The following is a 25,845-nucleotide window of genomic DNA, read 5'->3' on the forward strand; positions in this document are numbered from 1 at the left end:
ATATACCATCAACTCCCTTGTGCCTCCTTTGCTTTGTCATCATTCTCTTGGCTAAACCAAACCCCTGGTTAAAACCAATTCACTACCTACTCCTTGCCTGCCCCTTCTCAGTGAAATCTGGCTGGAGAAAAGCATACAACTTTCTAACTCATCTCATGACCACTAAGTCACAAGTAAATTTTCCTAGTCTATTTACTCTCCCACTATCCTAAACAACTATTTCATTTACTCTCAATCTCCTAAAACCTACCAAAGTTTTTACCATCCTTATAGCTGATGACTTTGTTTTCTCAGTGAAATAGGGAACAATAACTTCCAGAAATGTCCATCCTGTGTCTGTGCCCATTTAAACTGTCTCCTCTTCTGTTACTTTGAATGAAGCATCCATGTTCCAGGCAAAGGCTGATTCCAAAACTTATTAACTAGATACCATTCCCCTACCACTTATCATGACATTCACCCTAGCATTTCTCTTTTCAGCATCATCAGTTTTTCCTTCCTTACTACATCATTTCTACCCACGTATGTTACCCTTTCCCATCTTTAAAAAGTCTTTTGATCCCATGCCTACTCTAGCTACCACATGCATTCTCTTTCCCTGTAACAGCAATACTCCTAGAAAGAGCAGTTTCCAAAATCTTTCCTCTCAGCATCATTTAAACCAGCTCCAAACTTTTGCCCTCACTACTCCATCAAAACTACTCTTATCAAGGTCAACAGATTCAAAGGTCAATTCTCATTTATCTTTATAACTGTCTTTTCAGTTTTAAAGTTATTCACCTTCCCACAAAGACAGTGGACTCTCTGAATGGAGGTACTGTATCTCATTTATCCTACCTTGAATATTAAAAATATTTCATTATATGTGTAATACTCACAATATGTCTGTATAATGAATGACCAAAGAAATTTCCTTAACATCTTGGAACTAGAAAATCAAACTAGAGCACACCATAATTTAATAATGATAAATCTAGGTAGAATCCTGTTAGCAAGTTTAGATGAATTTCTGAGACTTACTTTACTTTCACAGATTCTTTAGATGCCTGAACATGCAGAGGCAAAACTACAAAGATGAAATTTTGAAAACAGATATTTGAAGATGTATATATGAACACTTAAATTTTTCACAAATTTGTTTACATTGTATTATAAAATATAACTATAATAAATCCTGTAAAATGTATAAAGTCCTCCTTCACAAATTAGAAATAAGTCCTAAGAACTTATACTTTAAATAATTAAAAATAAAATGGAGAAGACAGGGCTGTATTTATTTCTACTCTAAAGAGTATTCTTAAAATAAAAATAGGTACAAAAATAATTCACAATGGTAGCTACAAGAACTATCATATTTTATAATGTTATTTCACCAAATTGCTAAGTCATTGTTCATAACATATTTATCAAATGAAAATGAAAGCCTTCTGGCTCCAGCTGAAGTCACTTTTCCACAATGTAATTATTATCTAGATCTTGCTTCAGTTTTCAATCGAAATCACCAATGAATATTATAAAATTAAGTTATAGTTCCTTCTCCATTTGTATTTCCAATTACCATGTAAGACCTTTTAAAAAGAAATAAAGCTGCAAGTTTCTCAGGACCAATAACAACATCTCAGGAACAGAATGGGAAAAAACAGAAACATGTATTACAGGTTCTGTGGAACAGCTTTTCAAAATTAAGTTTGAAAGTAGACAAAACTTGGTGTTTTGAGTAACCTGGGGCTTTCTTACTTAACTCATATCAGCCAGAGCTAAAGTGAGCAATATGTCAAATTAACTTGCTCAATTTTCTTTTCTTAACTTTTTCAATGCCCTTTAGGAACACCATTACTGAGAAGCTATTGTTGGCATTTACAGCACAAAAACTGATTTTGGAAGGTTGATACTACAATTGTCTAAATATCACAAAAATGAAAATTGTATGGTACCAGTTATTTCATCATACTAAAAGGAAAAATAGAGTCTGTAGATAAGCCATTTTTGGTTGGGGGAAAAAAAGGCTCCAGAATGGTTTTAATGGTTGATTTATATTTAAATATAAGCAATGAATACAAAATGACCTCTACCTATAATTTTTAAAACTTGTTGAAATTGCTGACTGAAAAATTAATATTTTTGTGTCTTATCTTTCATATATTAAATATGACGGTTATAAGAAAATAGAGCCTAGCATATTAATCTCACCAGAGCAGAGCCTTCTATTTAAATAAAACACTGTGTTGTCATTTAAAATAATTTACAAATCTATTGTCTTTAATGTTTTCAAGTTCAGTACAAATCATATCTATCACTGAGTAAACCGCATAACAAACGAGAGTCAAATGCATATCAGTATGAAATAACCAATCTATCTTTTAAATGAACCATGTAGAGACTACATTTCATATGAAAAATTATAAATTGATATAGGTATCAAAAGCACTTCCTAGAAAAACAATTATGTCTGACGACAACAATTTTCCTACCACTTGCCATGATAAATATCATTTGTTCCTCCATATGAAAAATAAGCAGTTATGGTTTTGCCTCTTTTCCTTTATATGTAAAGACATAAAAATGAAGAAAACAATTGTCTTCCTTGTCTCTATGGAATCTCTCTGGCTGGTCAATTATTTACAATACTGCTGCTACTTTCCAAACTCATTGGAAAAAATATTTTAATCATCCTGGGAAGAAGGAAATGTAGGTTAAGACTAACTCTTAAACATAAAGAACTTTAAATAAGCTAGATTTGATTCTAAAACAACCTTACACAACAACAAATTTCCAAAAATGAATTCACTTCAATTGAGCCAATACCTACTCAAATATATTATTATATTCAAAAACTCTCAGTACTGATTTACAATACTGTGTATTCACAAAGCATATGTTGTTATAGACACAGAAAAGTCAAGTTCCTCTGTCTCCTTTAAAAATAAATAAAACATAAAATTAAATTGCGTGTTCCATGATCTATGTGCTTTGCACTCTAATGTTCCACATGTCTCTCAGCAGCACTGGTCGGTAGTTTTGTTCCAAAATTTCCATGTATTCAAAGTAATCACTCACTCGAAACCCATGCAGTGCTTCTTCCTGTCAAAAAATAGAAAGAGACGTTCATTCGCTTGGGTAAAGACACACAATTCTAAGTTAATAAGTTTTAAACAGTTAATGTATCATTTTTTTTCAGCTATAGATGGGGGTTTTATGTTTCTAATAAATGTGTAACTGCTTTTTTATTTAGTAGGCTATATGTATATGATAGCAAAAAACCATGTCCCTAGGAAACAAGGTTGCCTGTTTTCAAAACCAAAAATGCTTTACCGCTAACAAAAAAACAAGATAATGAAATCTTCCTAATATTTAAGATATAAGTTTCAATTATAGAATGATTGTTCACATTTGTAATTAGTAAAGACTCTAAAGCTTATCAAAGCATATTTATAATGTAAGAAATATCAGTTCTACAGCTACCGTTCATAAAATCTCCAACAGTCTGCAATTCATAATGTTGGTACTATGCACGTCTATACTAATTCGGAATTTAATGGTTAGTGTCCCAGATGAGGCACTCAAGAATGAAAAATAGTAGGAGCATCCATTTAGAATCTTAGACACTTTTAGGAAATTTTATGACTATTTCTTTTAGTATCTCCAAATACTCGCTATGCTATGCTTACCCTTCAAGGTAACAACAAAAAAATTCTGCAAAAGAAACATGATCCCTTAAAAAAAAAAAAAGAAAAAAGAAACATGATCCTTGATTCAATGTAATGTATTCTGTTAGAAGTTTTGGAGGTTATAAAAAATTTGGAGCAATTCATGCCTTTCTGGAGAAAATAGCTTAAAGGCAAAAGCTACTAACAATAAACAACAATTCAAAAGAATAAAATATAAGATATTATCATATACCAAATATTGTGTTAGAGACAGTCTGTAGATGAGAGACATCAGTGTAGGGTAGTTAGAAAAACATCATAAATTCTCAGTAAGAATGGATGTTTTTAAAGGCCTCAGATGTCACTAGTCACTACTAGATTAGTAATAGTTCACAGCTTGCACATAACTTGGGAGAACAGTACACTTACTTGCCACAAACCACCTAAAATCTGGGTAATTTGAGGGAAAAGTTAATTGGTACTTTAAAAAGAAGTATTATTACTGATCTACAAGGCTGATATTATAATTAAGAAAACTAAATTATGTTAAGTTATATGCATAAGATTACACCTTTAAGACTAGAGCTAATACCCTCGAACATAAAAATTGGAACTTTACTCTTAATTTTAAAATACTTGTGACATTATCCATTCCTTCATTTCTTCATTCATTAACCTCATTCATTCCCTTATTGTATGTAAAGTCCTTGGTTATACAGTGAAGACCCAAAGATGAGTGACACGGGTCTCTGTCCTAAAACATTAACAACTGAGGTATATATCATATCTCCAGTTTTATGTATAAGCAACTGAATCAAAAGGAAGATGTTCATCTTATGAATGGCAGAAATACTATGTAAATTTCTCTCTATCAAACATATTTCACTTTGTTCTTTGCACAAAAAAACAGGATTGAAGTAAAACCAATCTTACTGGTCAAGAATTCACTTTAAATGGTTATAGTTGTAGTCATGGAACTATTTATGAAGTTATCCATTCTCTTCATTCAAATTATGTGTGATTTGACATTAATCACCCTTTCACTAAAACTATACCTAACTTGGAAAAGAATTATAGTAATGTGATATTCTAACCAGAAGAAAAAAACCCTAATGTCAGAAAAATTGTCTTAGTACATATTCATGATTTTTAAAAGAATGCTTATTGTTCATTAAATGTGAATTACAATAGATGACAGCATTTGAACAATAACTCTAATAATTCTTTCTGGGCAAAAATAAGCAAAACCTATTTTAACATCTTTTAATTATTGCTCCACTTTAATTTAAAAATAAAAACTACCTATGGAGAACCATAGCTATTACTTGGTTTAAAAATACTTTTTTCCTTAAAACATGTTTTTTGAATTATGGCTTCCATTTTGGACATTAATTTTAAAATAAAGAGAAAATACTCTGATAATTATACTGAAGAGACACCCATAAAATGGCAAGTAAAGTTGAGGTCTTATTTCATAAGAGAAAGATAAGGCTATTAAGGTCTTATTTCATAATGAATTAAACATTCATTTTAAAAGGAATGTTTTTAAATTATATAGATCTAAAATTCACAGGCAATTTTAACTCTGAATAAAATTTTAGAATCTCTGAATTCCACTTTGTCTTCAAAGTGGAATATGTTTCATTTTATCCAAAATGTTCTCTTATAGTCTTTTCAGTGAACTAATTTTCTTTGTAATTATGGCCATTTAGACTGCCAGCTTATCATTCAAGTTATAAAGGACCATTTCCTCAGAATACTGCTTTATTATCATTTCATTTATAGACATAAGTATATTGGACTCTATAAAAATATGAATTCCCTTATTCTTTAAATAGGTAGGCATATGTAATTATATAAGGTAACATTATCCCATTTTATATAAACAGTGCACTATTTGTTCAAGTTTTGTTTTAATAAGTTACTTCTGGAGTAGTTTCTCTTGGTTGGGAAGTCCATTATGTGTATATTGCATTTTCTTTTTCTGCCTAGTGGCTTTTCAACCAGTGTGCCTTCAATGATTTGCTTTTTTTCATTAATGTTGGGCTTCAAATGTTGACCCATCAGAAAAGCATTAAAAATTACCATCCTAAACCACAATGCTGTGTGTGTATTCAATTATATAATATGACATAAACACAGCTTCCCTCTCTCCTTTGTACATAGAATCTAGTTTCAAGTATGTATCCACTGGTTTTCTTTTACTACTGAGAGCACTTAATTAGAAGTTCCACTGAATTTAGGATTTTTTTTTTGCAGTACGTGGGCCTCTCACTGTTGTGGCCTCTCCCATTGCGGAGCACAGGCTCCGGATGCGCAGGCTCAGTGGCCATGGCTCACGGGCCCAGCCGCTCCGTGGCATGTGGGATCTTCCCGGACCGGGGTACGAACCTGTGTCCCCTGCATCGGCAGGTGGACTCCCAACCACTGTGCCACCAGGGAAGCCCCTAGGATTTTAAAAAGTAAACAGACTGGTCAATGATACACTAGAAAGAGCACAGGATTTGGATTCAAACGAAAAAAGGGTTAAAACTCACCTGTAATAGTTAGTAGATGTATGAACCTGGGAAAGTTTACAGATTCTCTAAGCCTCAATTTTACAAAGGTTGAATAACAGCATAAATTGTGTCTGAACTCTTTACCATGAATTATAAAGCCTTATGTGATCTGACTCCTGTCTCATCTCTGACCATTCTTACTCCCTCACCTTGTTTTGGCCACAATGGTCATCTTGACACTTTCTAAGTGGGCCAAGCTCATTCCAACCTCTGAGCCTTTGCACTTGTCTTTCTTCTCATTTAGAAAGATTCTGTACAGAAATCTTTGCATTGCTTTTTTTCCTTTGCTTCATTCAGGTTTCTGATTAGCCTCACTGGGCTAATTAGCCTCAGAGTAGCCTTCACTGGGCTTTTTATCTAAACAGCACCTATGAATCTCACTCTCTGACTCCCTTACTGTGTTTGATTTCTTTATAATAAGGTCTATCAATACCTGAAATATTATATATTTATTCACATATTATTTATCTACTGGTAGAATGTAAAGTCAATTTGGCAAGGCCATGGCCTATTCTTGTGACTACAACGATGCCTGGAAACAGATGCTGGACAATGGTCAATGAGTGAATGAGCAGTACCTGTTAATCCCTTTGCCGAATGCCTGGCATTCAATAAGCACTCACGGTATTAACGGTGGTCATAATAACATTTTTATTAACCTTTCTCTGAAATGGTTGAGCTAGATTTTCTTGAACTGCCAATTTGTAATGTTAAGTGTGGACAGGCCCATTAAAGATTATTGACTCTAGTCTCTGCTCTTCAACCCCCTACCAAAAATGTAAGAGAACAATTCACTTAAAATATTAAGCTATTACTGTCCTTTCTTACAACTTCTCAAGAATATGCCTATTATGGAAATCAAGCTATATCTATAATTTCAATCATTATTTTTATCAAAGTTTTCAAAAATAGTTTCCAGCAGAAATGTTTTTAGACCTATTGCAAGCCCTGTAAATTTGGAATTTGAATTGAAGATAAGGACTTTCAGGGTGGTAAATAGATACAAAGTGTGAAAAGATGAAGTGTGCTACCATGACATGCCTTAGTTTTAAGATTTTAGGACCAAGTTTAGGTATTTTCTGATATACCGTTTCCCTAATATTTAATTATTAATGCATTCAAAAGGTGATTTAAAAAAAGATAATAGCTCTTTATAGCGTATGGAGGAAAAAAAGTAAGATACGTCACTCTGGGTTAAATTGGAACAAACAGTCAGCTCATCAATCATCACCAGGAGGCATATAAAATAAGTTTGCCACAAAAGGTATATAGAACTTACTATCTACTAAGGTAACTTAACAAAGGATCCGTATTAATGTCATCTCTCACATAGGAAGCACCAAATTATACAGTTAGAGTTACATGAGAGAAGGGGTTTTGTGAACTTAGTTCTGCTCGTTACCCTTGCTAGAGATGACCTCTTGTGTGTTATGTCTGAACTACCATATAAAAAAGGACCTTCCTTCCTGGTCAAAGCGGTAGAAACACAAACAACCTGTAAGTCACGTTTCTTCTAGTATATTCTTCTTAGAGTGTTTGGTATAATTAGAAATTCCTGGGCCCAATATTTCCCAAACTTCTGAATCCCTCGCGTTCAAGCTCCAAAGGTAACATTTTCACATATTCTAAAGGTTGCAAGCTCCTTGAGATTTTATACTAAAATCTGACAACGTAGGTCTCTGTCATGAAAACTCTGTCTTAGTAGGTCTGGGAGGAATCTAGGTATATCAGTTTTAATAAGGACCCTAGTGATTTTTAAGATCAGGAAAGTTTAGACAGAAAGTGTAGTTCTGGAGAGAACATGATGTTCTTAAATATTTAGGATAAAGTGTGCATTCGTAAAGACTTTAACTCAGCTGAGGGGTACATGGCATGTGTGATGACTACAGAGATGATTAAATTTTGGCTGGGTAAATGAGGGAATAGGCCTTGATCAGATACAAGGTAAGAGAATGTTCCTGACATAGATCTGCAGTATACGCCTGGTATTACTACATGATATAATACCAAGATGTCTCAGGAGCTGGAGAAGAAAATGGGAGCAAAAGTATATAGTCTAGCAATGGATCCAGGAGAAAATCCTGTTTCCTTTGCTGTGTTGTTTGCACATTTTTTCTTAAGTAAAAAAACAAAAACAAAAACAAAAACAAAAACAAGAGAAGGATGAACAGAGATGTAGAAACTCAAATAACTGCTACTTTTTTTTTTAAAGCACTTGCAATGTGTCAGAAAATGTTCTAGAAGTATTTTACAGATATCATCTCATTTAATTCCTCAACAACTCTATGTGATAGGTATTATTTCATGCCCAGTTAGACAGATGAGAAAACTGAAGCATGGAGAGGTAAGCAACATGCCCAAGCTTACACAGAGTGGCAGAATTTAACTTGAGGTGGACTCAAGTGATATAAGGTCAATGCAGAAAACATAACTGAAAACCACAGTTGAATAATATTGAGCATGTTGTGTCTGATCCTTTGGATGGTGAATTATTTTTAATACTATAAACACTTTTGTCTTTTGAGAGTTTAGTATACAATTATTTTTTTTGTTTTTCAGTCTGATCTCCATTTCTTACCCTGTTAACATGCTCAGGTAACCACACCTGCAATAGTAACAACAACAACAAAAACCATCTTGACAATTTACTGATGGATTGAAATTAATCTGATTTTTACATAATTATAAATTGATTTTGCTATAATATGCAGAATTTAGTTGAAGCATTTTAATTAAGTATTTTGAGTCTTCACAGCCTGATTTTCACCGGAAGGCAATCTTCTCCTAGCCTGGCATTTCAGTGATGTTTGTCCCCAGGTTGAATTCATAAACTAAAACCTAGATCACTGTCAGCCTATTACCATGCAGAGGAATGCAATACAGCCAGTCTGCTAAAACAGTGGGTCTTCTGAAGTACTATCAAAGTAATTCTCCCTACACTTGTTGCTTGTGTGTGTGTGGGTGCATGAAATGAGAGAGAGAGAGAGAGAGAGAGAGAGAGAGAGAGATCCATTAAAAACAAACCAACTCAACTTCAGACTTTCAAGTCTGAGATATTTGAGAATATTTCTTTTGTCGGATGATGTTTTTGTTTCTGTATGTTTGATGCCTACAGATTTTCTGAACCATCATCTGTCACAGAAAACTGTTAGGTCCAAGGACTAAGCTCTTCAGCACACCTTTAGAAGTTGCCTTCTAGGTCAGCACTAATCTATCGGTCACCACAGTGTGGGAATAATGCATACTGCATTATTATAGTTGCTCTATTATCCAACCCACATTCTTGTTGTGTCTAAAAAGATATTGTGAAAAACTCAGACAACACCTTGCCAACACACTTATACCCATGGCATTCATCTAATCTTTTAGTGGTTTAATCAAATGAGGAAACACAAACAAGTTTTATTGCTTGTTTTTTTTTTTTTTAGTAAACCTGGGTTAAGAAATTTCAAGTCATCTTTATAATATACTGATCATGAAGAACTGTTCAGTGGCCTACCAGAAATGCAAACACTGAGTCTAGATTCAATTACCTGATTTAAAATCTTGAGCCTAAACCAAAATGAATACAGAATGAGTTGGTATTTTGTCTATACTACATGCCTCAGACAGATTTTTATTTCTAAAGTAATATTTCCAACATGCCCCTTCTGTCAGTAATGAAACTTAAAACCAGGAAAAGAACTGCGTATTTTCAATCTTCTGGAATCATCTCATTATCTCAAGTTTCTCGGGATAACTGATAATACTGTAACTGAAAACATGCTTGTGGCTTTTCAGTATATTGGAAACTAATTCAATTGGGCCTGATTATTTGAACTTATTTACCACAGTCAGATGCTTGTTCTATCCATTTTTATATAATGATTAATATCCTCCTTTTAAAAAGTAGTTTTATTGGGCTTCCCTGGTGGCGCAGTGGTTGAGAGTCCGCCTGCCGATGCAGGGGACACGGGTTCGTGCCCCGGTCCGGGAGGATCCCACATGCCGCGGAGCGGCTGGGCCCGTGAGCCATGGCCGCTGGGCCTGTGCGTCCGGAGCCTGTGCTCCGCAACGGGAGAGGCCACAACAGTGAGAGGCCCACATACCGCAAAAAAAAAAAAAAAAAAAAAAAAGTAGTTTTATTACAAAAGAAGCATGGTCCCATTATTCAAAAATTAAAAAAAAAAGCCCACATAAATATACACAATGAAAAGTAAAAGTCCCCTGTTTTACTCTACATCCTCTTTCCTCTCAGAAGCAGTCATTATTAAATATGTAGAGTCAGGGCACAACATATAATCTATGTAAGAATATTATTATGGCTGTGGTATGTAGTTATATGGAGAATTATTGATAAGTTTTTTTCCTTTTGAACAAGTCTGAGATTTTGGATCAGACATAAAACATAATTTCCAAGGTTTAATCTCCCTAACTGTAGTTTAAGGAGGACTTTTAAAATCATATATCTTTCTGACTGGGGGGATCTTTTGAGAGGAGGAAGAATAAAAATCACTTCCTTAATCAAAATTTCATGATTGGGTAATATGTGAATAAGTGAAAAATAGTATACATATGTTTACATACTTTGCAAAGAAGAGATTATAACAGGGCTTAATGGAGTATTTAAAGGGGTATGTATGCATATTTAAAAATTAACTACATTGGAATCTATCTCACAAGAAAAATACCCACCAAAAGAAATGTGACTGTGAGACCTACCTGCTGAAATAAAACCAAAATTACAGTGAAGTCATGGTATTAGAAAGGTATTAGAAAGGCATTTTTCCTAATACCTCAGATGAATGCAAATAGCAGGAGTAAGAAGTAAGGTTGGTTCCAGGACAAGTGCTAAAATTAATTCTTTGCTAACATGTTCTTACTTTGGATTTAAACCAATTCAATTAATATTTTAGTAATTTAAATAGGACTTAGGTAATAAAGATAATCTTTTTACCCTCACTTTAAAATTCTTTAAATTTAAGCTTTAAATTGACAGCATTATGCTCAGAACACAACAGAGTTTGGGAAATATTTAAAGAGCTCACCATATGTAAACCCTATTATGATTTTTCCTGGCAGTAATCAAGAAAGGGATGAAACTGCAATAATCACCAACATGAATCAGATTTAAAGGTCATGAAATATAAGGATATCCTTCTGGTAGAAAGGAAGATGTTAGTAATGTTTGTTTATTATTCAATGTGAATAAAAACTAAGTTCATTCATCTTTCCCTTTATATTTATTTACATTGTTTACTCTCTCAACAAGTATTTATTGAGCACCTGCTCTGTGTCAGGTGCTGTTCAAGGCACTGAAAAATACATTAGTAAACGAGATAGACAAAATCACAATCTTTGTGGAGCTTACACATTATACTGGGGAAGATTGACAAAAACATATCTAAAATAATTTCAGCCAGTGACAAACACTATAAGAGAAACTAAAGTAGGATAAGAGGTTAGATAATTATAGGTTAGGAGATATAAAAATATAAGAGTTTGGGGAAATTTCAGACTGAAATCTCTATAACTGACCACTGCAACTAATGAAAATGTCCCTTACTGAAAAGGAACTCACATTTTGTCCTCAACATAATTCTCATTTACTTAACCATCCCTGTTCTCCAAATTACCTCTTACAGACCACTTTTTTCTTTTTCTACCTAAGTTTTCCTTCTACATGTATGACCATTGTCTTGTTATACTTTATTTCATTAAAAATGTTTCTAAGATCATAATTCTATTGATATATGTAGGAAGTTTGAGACCTTTTGAATTCAGTATTTATGAAGTAAAAATGCTTGATAGTTTCACAATCTTAAATGATCAATAACATGTACTTACAAAAAATCATCATTAAATGAAAAATAACTGATAAGTATCTAATGGTAAAGAATGAAGATAAAATTAATTCACGTAGAAATTATCTGTCCACCTAGAAAAAATCTAATGTTGGTTTTGGTGTATGTATGCATATTCGTGCATATGTGTGTCTGAGGGTAGCAGGGGGAGGGAAACATATTTTAAATTCAAGGAAAGATTTTAACTTAAAACAAAAAGTTGGATTTCCAGCAAGAATCACACATAGAGATATATTTATATATCTTGTATTTTCTAAAGTCCAGAGCTTCAAAAGTCCCATTATTGTGAGAAAGAAAGCTATGTCTTGCTTTAAAATATTAACTTATATATAGTAGTGAGTTTTTAAAAGAGTGTTATGATAGAATCTTTCATGGAAACCTTTTAAAAATATTTGATAGTTTAGAAAAATATGAAGGTATAGGCAATTACATTAAATGTTTTTAAGAAGTATCAAAGCTCTGTATTAACACACAATAACTTGAACTTTTATTGACTAAATAAGATCTAGGAATATCCAAAAAAAAAAAAGCCCTTTTGGCACAGCATACTGGCTGAAAGCAAAATTTTGTAGCCAGGCAGCTTAACTTCATATCCCAGGCCCACCACTCTCTAGCACCATTCACCAGCTGTAAAATTTGGGGTAATTTACTTACCTCGGTGCCTCGGTTTCCTCATCTCTAAAATAAAGATAATACCTACCTCTCAAGGTTGTTTATAGGATTTCATGAGTGTCTAGAAAAATATCTGGCATTAAGACACCCCATCAAAGTTGACCATTAACTTTCAGCCAAAATTTTTCCTCTAGAAGTAAAGTTACTTACTTTTAGGAAAACCTGCAGATCTTGAATCTGAGTGTGCTGTAGAATGTCTTGCTGTAGATGTTTGAATATAGCTATACAGATATACACTTGATAATCAGGACCAAGGAAAATACAAGTAGCAATATAATGGCAGATTTCTATCCAATCTAAATAATTCCAAAAACACTGAGTTATCCATTGCAGGCAAATCTAGGAAAAAAAAAAAGAATTTAGTTCATTAGAAAGCTTATAAAGCCATATTTGACTTTTAAAAAACAGTACCCAATAATTCACACAAAACCAATGAAGAGCTTAGCGTTTAATCAAAATAGAAAGACATTTTGCATACAAGAAGCCTAGTAAGGATGCTTAACCTATTTGCTTAATGTGTGAGAAAAGTTTCATGGCCTTGGGATTCAGGACTTAGGGGTAACTGATGGTGTTCACACTTCATATGCTATTGCTAAATGCCTTCTTTAGTCATATTTTCCTCCTCTCACCATAACACCAGTCTGCTCTCTACAGATAACAAATGCTGAGACTATTTTAATTCAGAGATGGGAGCTTTTTCTATCCTACCTATAATCACAGATGTGTAATTATGCAGATGATGATTGCTAAATATGCATATGGACTCTTGCTGAATCAGAAAACAATTTAAACCAACTAGAATTATATAACATAAAAACTGAGAGCTAATGAATAGAATTCAAAAATGAGACTTTTTACAAAAATCATTTACTTTACTTTCTGAATAATATTTTTCAGATTATAAAAGCAATACATACCCATCACAAAAACAAACAGAAAACTTTAAAAAAATACAGTGATGAACACTGTTAATATTTTGGTACATTAATGTTGTGGGTGGAATTGTGTCTCCCCCCAAAAATATGTCAAAGTCCTAAACCCCAGGACCTATGAATGTGACATTTTTTGAAAACAGCATCTTTACAGAGGTAATCAAGTTAAAATGAGATCATTAGGGTGAACCCTATTCCAATATGACTGGTATCAAGGAAACTGAACAATCTGAACACACACAGAAGGTAGATGTTGAAAGGACACATGTGGAGAATGTCACGTGAAGACAGAAGATTGGAGTGATGCATCTATAAGCCAAGAAATATCTAAGGCTACCAGAAGCTAGGAGAGAGCCATCAAACAGTTCTTTCCCCAGTGCCTTCAAAGGGAACAGAGCCTTGCCAACACTTTTATCCCCCAAAACTGTGAGATGATAAATTTCTGTTGTTTTAAGTTACTGGCTTTGTAGTACTTTGATACTACAGTCCTGGGAAACTAAGACAATTACTTTCCAATATTTTAATTTTTATTTATGATTTACAATTTACCACTGAGGAAAGATTTCTTTAATTGAACCTCTCTTCCCTATAGTTTTATTCTTTAGAGGTGGGAGGGAACGGGAACAGATATGGAGGCTTATCTCAATTTGTCATAGATAAAGTAGACATACACAAATTTTCCTGTTTTGTTCCATTGTTTTGACCTTTAAAAAGTATATTATTGAACAGTTTCTAAAATTTGCTTTTATTTCCGATTCAGTTTAGAGGGATGCTGCTTCTGCTTTTAACTGCCTTTATCAAGGTGTAAGAGTTTGCGGAGGTTGTCGTAACAAGGTAACAGACTGGGTGACTTAAACAACAGAAATTTATCTTCTCTAGATTTTAGAGAAGCCCACAGTTAAGGTATTGGCAAGGTTGGTTTCTTCTGAGGCCTCTCTCCTTGGCTTGTAAATGGCCGTCTTCTCCCGACGTCCAAATAGACATGATGGACTTTTTTCTTTAACATTTTTATTATGGAATTATTCCAAATAAACATAAAAGGAAAAAAGCAGTACATGAACTAGACCCATCAAAGCTTCAAAATTCTGACTGGCTGATATGTCTGAAGTCGATTTTCCTGTACAGGTCCCCCCTCTTTAAAAATTTTAAGATAAAACACATCATAAGTTGCTATATGTTACATCTGTTTGCTTTAAAACAAAATCAATTTTTCATTTCATTTACCACACATGACAAAAACAACAATCCAGAATAATAATACCAACATGACCACAAGCAATATGATTACTTAAAACAGTAGTATTTTTGCTGTTTTATTTGTCATTTAGACAACATATTACTTGGCATGTACAGTCAAATTACTGTGTTTTAAAGTGCCTTTTAGGGTGTGGAGAAAAAGAAACCCTCCTATACTGTTGGTGGGAATGTAAACTGGTGCAGACACTATGGAGAACAGTATGGAGGTCCCATAAAAACTAAAAATATGATCCAGCAATCCTACTCCTGGGCATATATCTGGAGAAACATCTAATTTGAAAACATACATGCACCCCAATGTTCACTGCAGCACTATTTACAATAGCCAAGACATGGAAGCAACGTAAGTGTCCATCGACAGATGACTGAATAATGAAGATGTGGCACATATACACAATGGAATATTACTCAGCCATAAAAAAGAATGAAATAATGCCATTTGCAGCAACATGGATGGACCTAGAGATTATCACACTAAGTAAAGTAAGTCAGACAGAGAAAGACAACTATCATATGGTATCACTTATATGTGGAATCTAAAAAGAACGGTATAAATGAACTTATTTACAAAACAGAGACTCACAGACATAGAAAACAAACTTATGGTTACCAGAGGGGATAACAGCAGGTGCAGGAGATAAATTAGGAGTGTGGGATTAACATATATACACTACTATACATAAAATAGGTAAATGACAAGGACCTACTGTAGAGCACAGGGAACTATATTCAATGTCTTGTAATAACCTATAATGGAAAAGATTCTGAAAATAACATATATATATATACACACACATATATATGTATGTATAACTGAATCTCTTACACAACATTGTAAATTAACTATAATTTAAAAATGGTTAAATAAAATAAAGTGCCTCTTATAAGGTTATACTATCAAGTGGGTACTGTTAGGTTCATTTAATTATATGTATTTATATTATTATATGAACTATTTAAATGACTCCAAAGTAAAAAGACAAAATAAGGTATATTTCCTGATTCTTCAGCTTATTCTTTTCCCTATCCCTATAAGAAATCATTTAACAAAATATGATACATTCTTTCATGTTTTTAATATAAGGATATTTGTACATGTATTTATATCTCCACCTTTTCTCATACAAATAGTAATGTACTAAACACTCTTTTTTGTCTCCACCTTTTTCTCACTTAACAAAAGATCCTGTATATCACTCCATGGCAATATACAGAGGTACTTCTCATTCATTTTTATAACTGCATAGGGCTACACTGTGGATAAACCATAACTCATTCCACAATCCCCTGTTTATGGACACTTGCATTATTTCTAATCTTTTGATACTATATGCTATAAAAACATATTTGTACACATACATTTTCAAAATTTTTGTCTGTGTATCTTTGGGATAGATTTCTATAAATGAGACTGCTGGATGAAAGGGTAAATGCACTTATGTTTTTGCTAGATACTGCCAAATTCCCTCTTATAATAAGTCTCAAAAATACACTATATTTTCAAAACCAAGCAGTTGAGGCCTTACAGTCATTGAGAAAATATTATTAGTAGTTTATGGAATAGGTTACAAAGAAAGTGAAACAAACTAGTTATGTTTTTATAGTAAACCAATGTTCCTTACACTGAATTATAATTTGAAACATTTGAATGTCTTTTTAGGATAAAGAGGGAGGAAAATCACTTGTACAATATGCATCAAAATGTACCATAGCCTTCCTAGAAAATTTTGCTCCTTAATCATACTTAAGCTTATGCCAAAGCACATTAAGATGCAACACTGAGATAAACATAATTATTTTAGCTGAGGTAAATTATTCTCACTTGCATCTAGATATAAAAGAAACAATCTTCAAAATATTTACTTAATTCTTAAGTAAAAACATTGGTTAGAACAATTACTTATGGATACCTGATAAAGTCAAAATAGGTATGCTCTAAATGATCAAGTTTTATGATACAAAGACACTATTTTTAACAGCTCTTCTGGCATTATTTGTTCATCATAGGAAGAATATTAGTAAAGTAAGATGTGGTTTAAAGTGAAGTCCTCGCTATCAGGGTGATATCAGTAAGTCAATTAACTCACTTCACTGATCCTGAATTTCTCCATTTGTCATGAAGTTAAAATTTTAAATGAAATAAGATCTAGAAACACACTTTTTATACTGCAAAAAGTTGTTATAAATAAAAAGATAGTATTTTTGTTGCACTTCTAGACAAGACACTGTGTCAGACACTTAAAGGACTTGAAGATAGGTCAGGCACACATACCTTTAAGGAATTTCAACTAGTAAGAAAGAGGTAAACACATAAATAATGATTCCACAAAGAAAAAGATATATTTCTACCAGAAGAATAATACAGAAACTGCATACAAATTCAAAGCAGAATCATCTACTTGTAGGTGATCCAAAAAGCTTCCATTTGGACAGACATCAAGGATAAATACCTGACAAGTAAAGATGAGGCACAAGGAGGGAGAAGGTATCATTTCAAGTAGCAACATCAACAATGTGAGGAAAGGGAAAGCTTGGGGACATGCACATTTATGAATGTGACTGAACAAGGGGCATTCCCAGTCTTGAAATTTAGCTTTACATTTGTATAATTTCGCATTTTACAAAAGCACTATGTCACAAAATATGAAATAATAAAACAGTTTTCTTTAATCCTGCTTTCATGGTGGGGGTAAATATATTCAGAGGATTATCCATGTTAGCCCACTTGCTGACACAGTATAGTACAATAATCACTGATATGCAGAATGACAACCCCAAGGAAAAAAAGATAAATCATTAAAGATAAAGGGTACTTCTTAAAGCATGAAAGTTACTAAAATACAATAGTTTTTTTTAACCAAAGAATAAAATTGGTCAAAAAGTTAGTTAGAACATGTGATTTTCTGTTTATTTAAAAAGAAAAAATATATATTTGAATTTTGATTTTCCTTCCAATCTCAGTTACTCAAACTCTAATCAACAAATTTATATTTCTAACTACATTTAATTTTTTGTATTCTAGTTAAGCTTATTATTTTTACTCTAGAGATCTGTATATTTTATTTAACAACCTGCTCACAAATTCCTTCATTAATCAACCAATCCCTTAGTGTCTATAAATACGCAACTTCAAAAAGCACTGCTCCTAATTAGATCAGAATGAATAAGCTTTGAAATACAAAATTTGCACCCAAATAATTACTTAACCACATATACCTAGTTACTTAAAAGTTGTTCTCATAGTTCATAATTAGCAATAAAATGGCAAATAATATAAACAAAGCAATGATACACACTTCTTAAGGCACAAAATGCTTAGCTCACATAAGGAGCCACTAAAAAGGCATTTTTACATTAGATAAATTTAAGAAACATACTAACATTACTACTCAGAAATAATGCAGTAGTTTTTATTAGGTAAACCTGCTACATGTATGCAGTTTCAAATTGATAAACATATATCAAATTGTTAAAGAGATGCCAAAATGATAAAGAGGTACCAAATTGATATAGTGGGGCCTTAGGTATTGCAAGCTTTTCCCCACAGTTTTTAGTAGTCCATTCTTAAAGTTTATATGTTAGCAATTTAATAAATGATTGGAGATATTAGACAATATACATCATATTAATCAAGACTACAATGACACAAGGAACTCTCAGGAACATATTGCTCCCTGGATTGAATTATTAAAAAAAAAATAGAAAGAATGGATTGTTGAGCTTATAGTAAATATTTAAGTAAGTACTTCCAAGCAAAATTAAACATTTTCTCTTTCAAAATTCTCAGAAGTGTTTTACGTACATACACAGAAAGAGCTAGAATTGGCACAGAAAGAATTGGCTTTTCCACTACATGCAATTCCTCTGTTATATTTAGACTTCTTATTAAACATCAGGAAATTTAAAATTCAGCAGGCAGAGTAACCTGATGCAAGTAGATGTAATAAATGACATAAGGTCTCTTCAACATAAGTATAAAGGCACATATCATAATGTCAGGAACTATATTGTCTAGTTAAAAGAAAAAGACCCTCAGTAGGACAAATCCAAAGGAATGCAAGGATAGTTTACTATTAAAAAATCTATCAACATGTCCTATAAACAGGTCAAATAAGTTCCAAGATCAAGATAATCTTAACCATAAACGAACTTGACAAAATTCAACATTCTCACTTGAATAAAAGAAAGAAATCAAAATTCAATACCTTACATAGACTAGAAAGATTCTTCCATAGCATGACAGGGAAAAATACTCTCCATAAATGTTACTACTTAATGGTAAAATGCTGGATGAACTCCTAGTAATCATTCAAGTCTAAAACAAGTAAGCCACTATTACTTAGTATTATACTGGAAAATTTTCCAAAAATTTTTTGTTGAAGTATAGTTGACTTAAAATGTTATATTAGTTTCAGGTGTATAACACAGTAATTTTATATTTTTACAGATTATACTCCATATAAAGTTATTCTACAATACTGACTATATTTCCTATGCTGTAACATTTCATACTTAGTCGTGTGCACTTCTTAATCGCCTTCACCTATTTTGCCCCTCCACTCAACCCTCTCCCCTCTGGTAACTACTAGATTGTTCTCTGTATCTGAGAGTCTGCTTTTGATTTGTGATATATGCACCTTAATGTTCATATTCAGCACTATTTATGATAGCCGAGATATGGAAGCAAAATAAGTGCCCATCAACAGATAAATTGGATAGAAAAGATGTGGTACATATATACACAATGGAATATTATTCAGCCATAAAAAAGAATAAAATTTTGCCATTTGGGACAACATGGGATGGACCTGGAGGGTATTATGCTTAATGAAAAATTACATAATTAAAAAAAGAATGAAGCAGAAATAAAGTACATTAGAAGGTTGGAGGAAAAAATTAACAAAAATCTAGAAAAAACATATAACCAAATTAACATACAAAAGCTAATGACTTTACTAGTTATTAATAATAACCAAAGAGAAAATAAAACTGAAAAAGAGATCAAGCTAAACTAATTAGAAATATCTGTAATGAGAAATGTACTAAACCTCTTTGGAAAAAGCTTCACAACTTCAGTAAAATATAACATAAAGAAAATAAATGTCAAAGCTTACCATGTTCCTAGATAGGAAAGTTGAGTACAGTGAGGATCTATAGTTTAACATAATAGCAATCTGAATTTCAAACTCAAATGCCACTTTGAACTGGGAAAAATTACCTTAAAGTGCACACAGAGGAACCATTAGGTAGAAATAGCTAAACTAACTTTTTAAGGACAGAGTTAGGAAGGAAATGATAGGCCTACTCTTACCCCACTTTAAGACACAATATAAAGTTACAATAAGTAAAATACAATAGTAAATAAGTAAATAGACAATATATTACAAAAGTAAGTACGTAAAATATTTATTACTCAAGAATTGAAGAGATTTGGATAGTGGTAGTTACTTTTAAAGACTATTTACAAGTTAATAGGAAACACTAATACAGGTGGGCAATTAATAAAAAGATACATCTAGTTAACAAAGCTATGGAAATATAATCAACCTTATTAACGTTTAAAAAACTCCCCAAACCCCCCCAATTTTAAAAATTTAGCAATTAGTTTTAAAAAAGCCAAATACGTGGTCCTGAAGGACAGACAGTCTTTTCATTTTTCTTAGAACAAAAATCAAAGCAATTTGATAATATGCATCAAGAACCTTAAAAGTGTTCATATCTTTTTGATTAAGTATTTCTACCTTCTGGGACTCTGACCTAAAGATTCTAAAATTAGAAAAAAGGTTTAAGTTCTACAATATTAAATTTGAGCCTGATAACATAGTGAAGAAACAATCCACACTCCACCAATGACGGACTAATTATGCACAGGAGGGAGACATCTGTGGCTACTGCATATGACCACATTTCCAATTCCAGGCCCTCAAAAAATCATTAAACCTTCCCAATACCCCAAAAGCAGAGACAAGAATGCTTATTGTTAGGTAAGATACAGTATCTCACATACCAGATATGCAGTGGTGATGAGAATTCTTGCCCTTAGTTACCCTACTTGATCCTTAAAGAAGTCTTATGAAGGAGATATTATCATCGCCATTAAAAATGCAAATGGAAATCAAAAGAAAGCTGGAGTAGCAATTCTCATATCAGACAAAATAGACTTTAAAATAAAGACTATTACAAGAGACAAAGAAGGACACTACATAATGATCAAGGGATCAATCCAAGAAGAACATAATAACAATTGTAAATATTTATGTACCTAACATAGAAGCACCTCAATACATAAGGCAAATGGTAACAGCCAGAAAAGGGGAAATTGACAGTAACACAATCATACTAGGGGACTTTAAAACCCCACTTTCAGCAATGGAGAGACCATCCAAAATGAAGACAAATAAGGAAACAAGCTTTAAATGACACATTAAACAAGATGGACTTAATTGGTATGTATAGGGCACTCCACCAAAAAAACAACAGAATAAACTTTCTTCTGAAGTGGTCATGGAATATTCTCCAGTAAAGATCATATCCTGGGTCACAAGTCAAGCCTTGGTAAATTTAAGAAAATTGAAATTGTATCAAGTATCTTTTCCAACCACAACGCTATGAGACTAGATATCAATTACAGAAAAAAATCGGTAACAAATACAAACACATGGAGGCTAAACAATACAATACTAAATAACCAAGAGGTCACTGAAGAAATCAAAGAGGAAATCCAAAAATACCTAGAAACAAATGACAATGAAAACACAATGACCCAAAACCTATGGGATGCAGCAAAAGCAGTTTTAAGAGGGAAGTTTATAACAACACAATCCTACCTCAAGAAACAAGAAACATATCCAATCAACAACCTAACCTTACACCTAAAGCAAATAGAGAAAGAAGAACAAAAACCCCAAAGTTAGCAGAAGGAAAGAAATCATAAAGATCAGGTTAGAAATAAATGAAAAAGAAATGAAGGAAACAATAGCAAAGATCAATAAAACTAAAAGTTGGTTCTTTGAGAAGGTAAAGAAAACTGATAAACCATTAGCCAGACGCATGGAGAAAAAAAGGGAGAAGACTCAAATCAATAGAATTACAAATGAAAAAGGAGAAGTAACAACTGACACTGCAGTTGTTACAAAGAATCATGATACATTACTAAAAGTAACTATATGAAAATAAAATGGACAACCTGGAAGAAATGGACAAATTCTTAGAAGAGCACAATCTTCCGAGACTGAACCAGCAAGAAATAGAAAATATAAACAGACCAATCACAAGCACTGAAATTGAAACTGTGATTAAAAATCTTCCAACAAACAAAAGCCCACCACCAGATGGCTTCACAGGCGAATTCTATCAAACATTTAGAGAAGAGCTAACACCTATCCTTCTCAAACTCTTCCAAAATACAGCAGAGGGAGGAACACTCCCAAACTAATTCTGCGAGGCCACCATCACGCTGATACCAAAACCAGACAACGATGTCACAAAGAAAGAAAACTACAGGCCAATATCACTGATGAACAAACATGCAAAAATCCTCAACAACATACTAGCAAACAGAATCCAACAGCACATTAAAAGGATCATACACCTTGATCAAGAGGGGTTTATCCCATGGATGCAAGGATTCTTCAGTATATGCAAATCAATCAATGTGATACACCATATTAACAAATTGAAGGAGAAAAACCATAGGATAATCTCAATACATGCAGAGAAAGCTTTCGACAAAATTCAACACCCATTTATGATAAAAACCCTCCAGAAAGTAGGCATAGAGGCAACCTACCTCAACATAATAAAGGCCATATATGACAAACCCACAGCCAACATTGTTCTCAGTGGTGAAAAACTGAAACCATTTCCACTAAGGTCAGCAACAAGACAAGGTTGCCCACTCTCACCACTATTACTCAACATAGTATTGGAAGTTTTAGCCACAGCCATCAGAGAAGAAAAAGAAATAAAAGGAATCCAGATCAGAGAAGAAGAAGTAAAACTGTCACTGTCTGCAGATGACATTGATACTATACACAGAGAATCCTAAAGATGTTAACAGAAAACTACTAGAGCTAATCAATGAATTTGGTAAAGTAGCAGGATACAAAATTAATGCACAGAACACTCTTGCATTCCTATACACTGATGACAAAAAATTTGAAAGAGAAATTAAGGAAACACTCCCCTTTTCCACTGCAAAAAAAAGAATAAAATACCTAGGAATAAACCTACCTAAGGAGACAAAAGATATGTATGCAGAAAACTATAAGACACTGATGAAAGAAATTAAAGATGAGACAAACAGATGGAGAGATATACCACATTCTTATACTGGAAGAATAAACATTGTGAAAATGACTATACTTACCCAAAGAAATCTACAGATTCAATGCAATCCCTATCAAACTACCAATGGCATTTTTCACAGAACTAAAACAAAAAATTTCACAATTTGTATGGAATACACAAAAGACCCCGAATAGCCAAATCAATCTTGAGAAAGAAAAACAGAGCTGGAGGAATCAGGTTCCTGGGCTTCAGACTATACTACAAAGCTACAGTAATCAAGACAGTATGGTGCTTGCACAAAAACAGAAATATAGATCAATGTTACAGGATAGAAACCCCAGAGATAAACCCACGCACAGTATGGACACCTTATCTTTGATAAAGGAGGCAAGAATATACAGTGGAGAAAAGACAGCCTCTTCAATAAGTGGTGCTGGGAAAACTGGACAACTACATGTAAAAGAATGAAATTAGAACACTCCCTAGCACCATACACAAAAATCAACTCAAAATGGATTAAAGACCTCAATGTAAGGCCAGACACTCTAAAACTTTAGAGGAAAACATAGGCAGAACACTCTATGACATAAATCACAGCAAGATCCTTTTTGACCCACCTCCTAGAGAAAGGGAAATAAAAACAAACATAAAGAAATGGGACCTAATAAAACTTAAAAGCCTTTGCACAGCAAAGGAAACCACGAACAAGACGAAAAGACAATCCTCAGAATAGGAGAAAATATTTGCAAATGAAGCAACTGACAAAGGATTAATCTCCAAAATATATAAGCAGTTCATGCAGCTCAATATCAAAAAAACAAACAACCCAATCCAAAAGTGGGCAGAAGACCTAAATAGACATTTCTCCAAAGAAGATATACAGATTGCCAACAAACACATGAAAGGATGCTCAACATCACTAATCATTAGAGAAATGCAAATCAAAACTACAATGAGGTATCACCTCACACCGGTCAGAATGGCCATCATCAAAAACTCTACAAACAATAAATGCTGGAGAGGGTGTGGAGAAAAGGGAACCCTCTTGCACTGTTGGTGGGAATGTAAATTGATACAGCCACTATGGAGAACAGTATGGAGGTTTCTTCAAAAACTAAAAATAGAACTACCATACGACACAGCAATCCCACTACTGGGCATATACCTGGAGAAAATCATAATTCAAAAAGAGTCATGTACCACAATGTTCATTGCAGCATTATCTACATAGCCAGGACATGGAAGCAACCTAAGTGTCCATCGACAGATTAATGGATAAAGAAGATGTGGTACATATATACAACGGAATATTACTCAGCCATAAAACAAAACGAAATTGAGTTATTTGTAGTGAGGTGGATAGACCTAGAGTCTGTCACACAGAGTGAAGTAAGGCAGAAAGAGAAAAACAAATACTGTATGGTAACATATATATGTGGAATTAAAAAAAAAAAGGTTCTGAAGAACCTAGGGGCAGGGCAGGAATAAAGGTGCAGACGTAGAGAAAGGACTTGAGGACTTGGGTGGGGGAAAGGTAAGCTGGGACGGAGGGAGAGAGCGGCATGGGCATATATACACTACCAAATGTAAAATAGATAGCTAGTGGGAAGCAGCAACATAGCACAGGGAGATCAGCTAGGTGCTTTGTGACCATCTAGAGGGGTGGGATAGGGCGTGTGAGAGGGAAGCGCAAAGGGAGGGGATATGGGGATATATGTGTACGTACAGCTGATTCACTTTGTTATATAGCAGAAACTAACACACCATTGTAAAGCAATTATACTCCAATAAAGATGTTAAAAAAAAAAAGCTACATGTCATAGACTTTCAGAATGTCTATGTCTTAAATAGCTGAAACAGAACTCAACATCTGTGAATGTCAGGGATCTACTATAAAGCAAACCTATATGTTATAAAAGACCTAGGGGAAAAAAGACAGTTTAAAGATTTAAACACATAGAGATGTATGACTACTTACAAAAATGATGTGATTAATTTCAATGTATTTCCTATATTTGATGAGAATGTAATTTTCTTTAAATACACTGAGATCTGGAAGTTGAAGAAATACTATTTCCTATGGATTACCTGTGATGGTGCAAAACCAGACATGTGAAAAGCTGAAAATACAAGTGGCACCTCTGCTTTCAGTAGCATTTCAATATAGTGAGTGCTGCAAAAATATACTGGATGAATGCCAGATTCTATAGTGTCAATAGGTAGGTACCTCTGTATAAAAGAGAAAAATTGAGAATTAATTAATATGCAGCTAATTTAAAACCAATCAAATTCATCTAAATCTTTTGCTCTAATTTGCTACTTCAAAATTACCATGGTGGCATAACAAGCTAGTGCAAATTTTATGTAAGTTAAGAAGTTAGAACATTAAACACTATAGAAAGATTAAAACTCAATAAAGGCAGTATGATATACCTTCCTTCCAAGATAAAGGAATAAAGTTAACACTTTGTAATTGTGACAAATTGAATCCCTTATGGAATAATGGAGATGGATGTTGCATGAAAGAATAAATACATGGATGAGTACATAATAAATGCTTTACATTTTAAAACTAAGTATATTTCAATATGCTTATATATCCTTGGATTTAGTCAATGACTCTAAAACATCAAAAAGGTTTATTTAG

General features: G+C 33.2%; 1 protein-coding gene across 1 annotated transcript in view; it reads right to left on the reverse strand.

The window, feature by feature from the left end:
• Positions 1-1,284: 1,284 nt before the first annotated feature.
• Positions 1,285-25,845, reverse strand: part of TBC1D32 (TBC1 domain family member 32) — a 180,101-nt gene continuing 155,540 nt past the window's right edge. The window contains exons 32-34 of the mRNA XM_081251576.1: positions 25,287-25,427; positions 12,871-13,059; positions 1,285-3,081 (exon numbers count right to left, since the gene is read on the reverse strand). Of these exons, the coding sequence (XP_081107702.1) occupies positions 2,962-3,081; positions 12,871-13,059; positions 25,287-25,427 (450 nt within the window). The 3' untranslated portion in view covers positions 1,285-2,961. The remainder of the gene's footprint in view (positions 3,082-12,870; positions 13,060-25,286; positions 25,428-25,845) is intronic.

This window comes from Mesoplodon bidens (genome assembly GCF_964165515.1).
Source record: "Mesoplodon bidens genome assembly, chromosome: 12".
Classification (NCBI taxonomy): Eukaryota; Metazoa; Chordata; class Mammalia; order Artiodactyla; family Ziphiidae; genus Mesoplodon; species Mesoplodon bidens.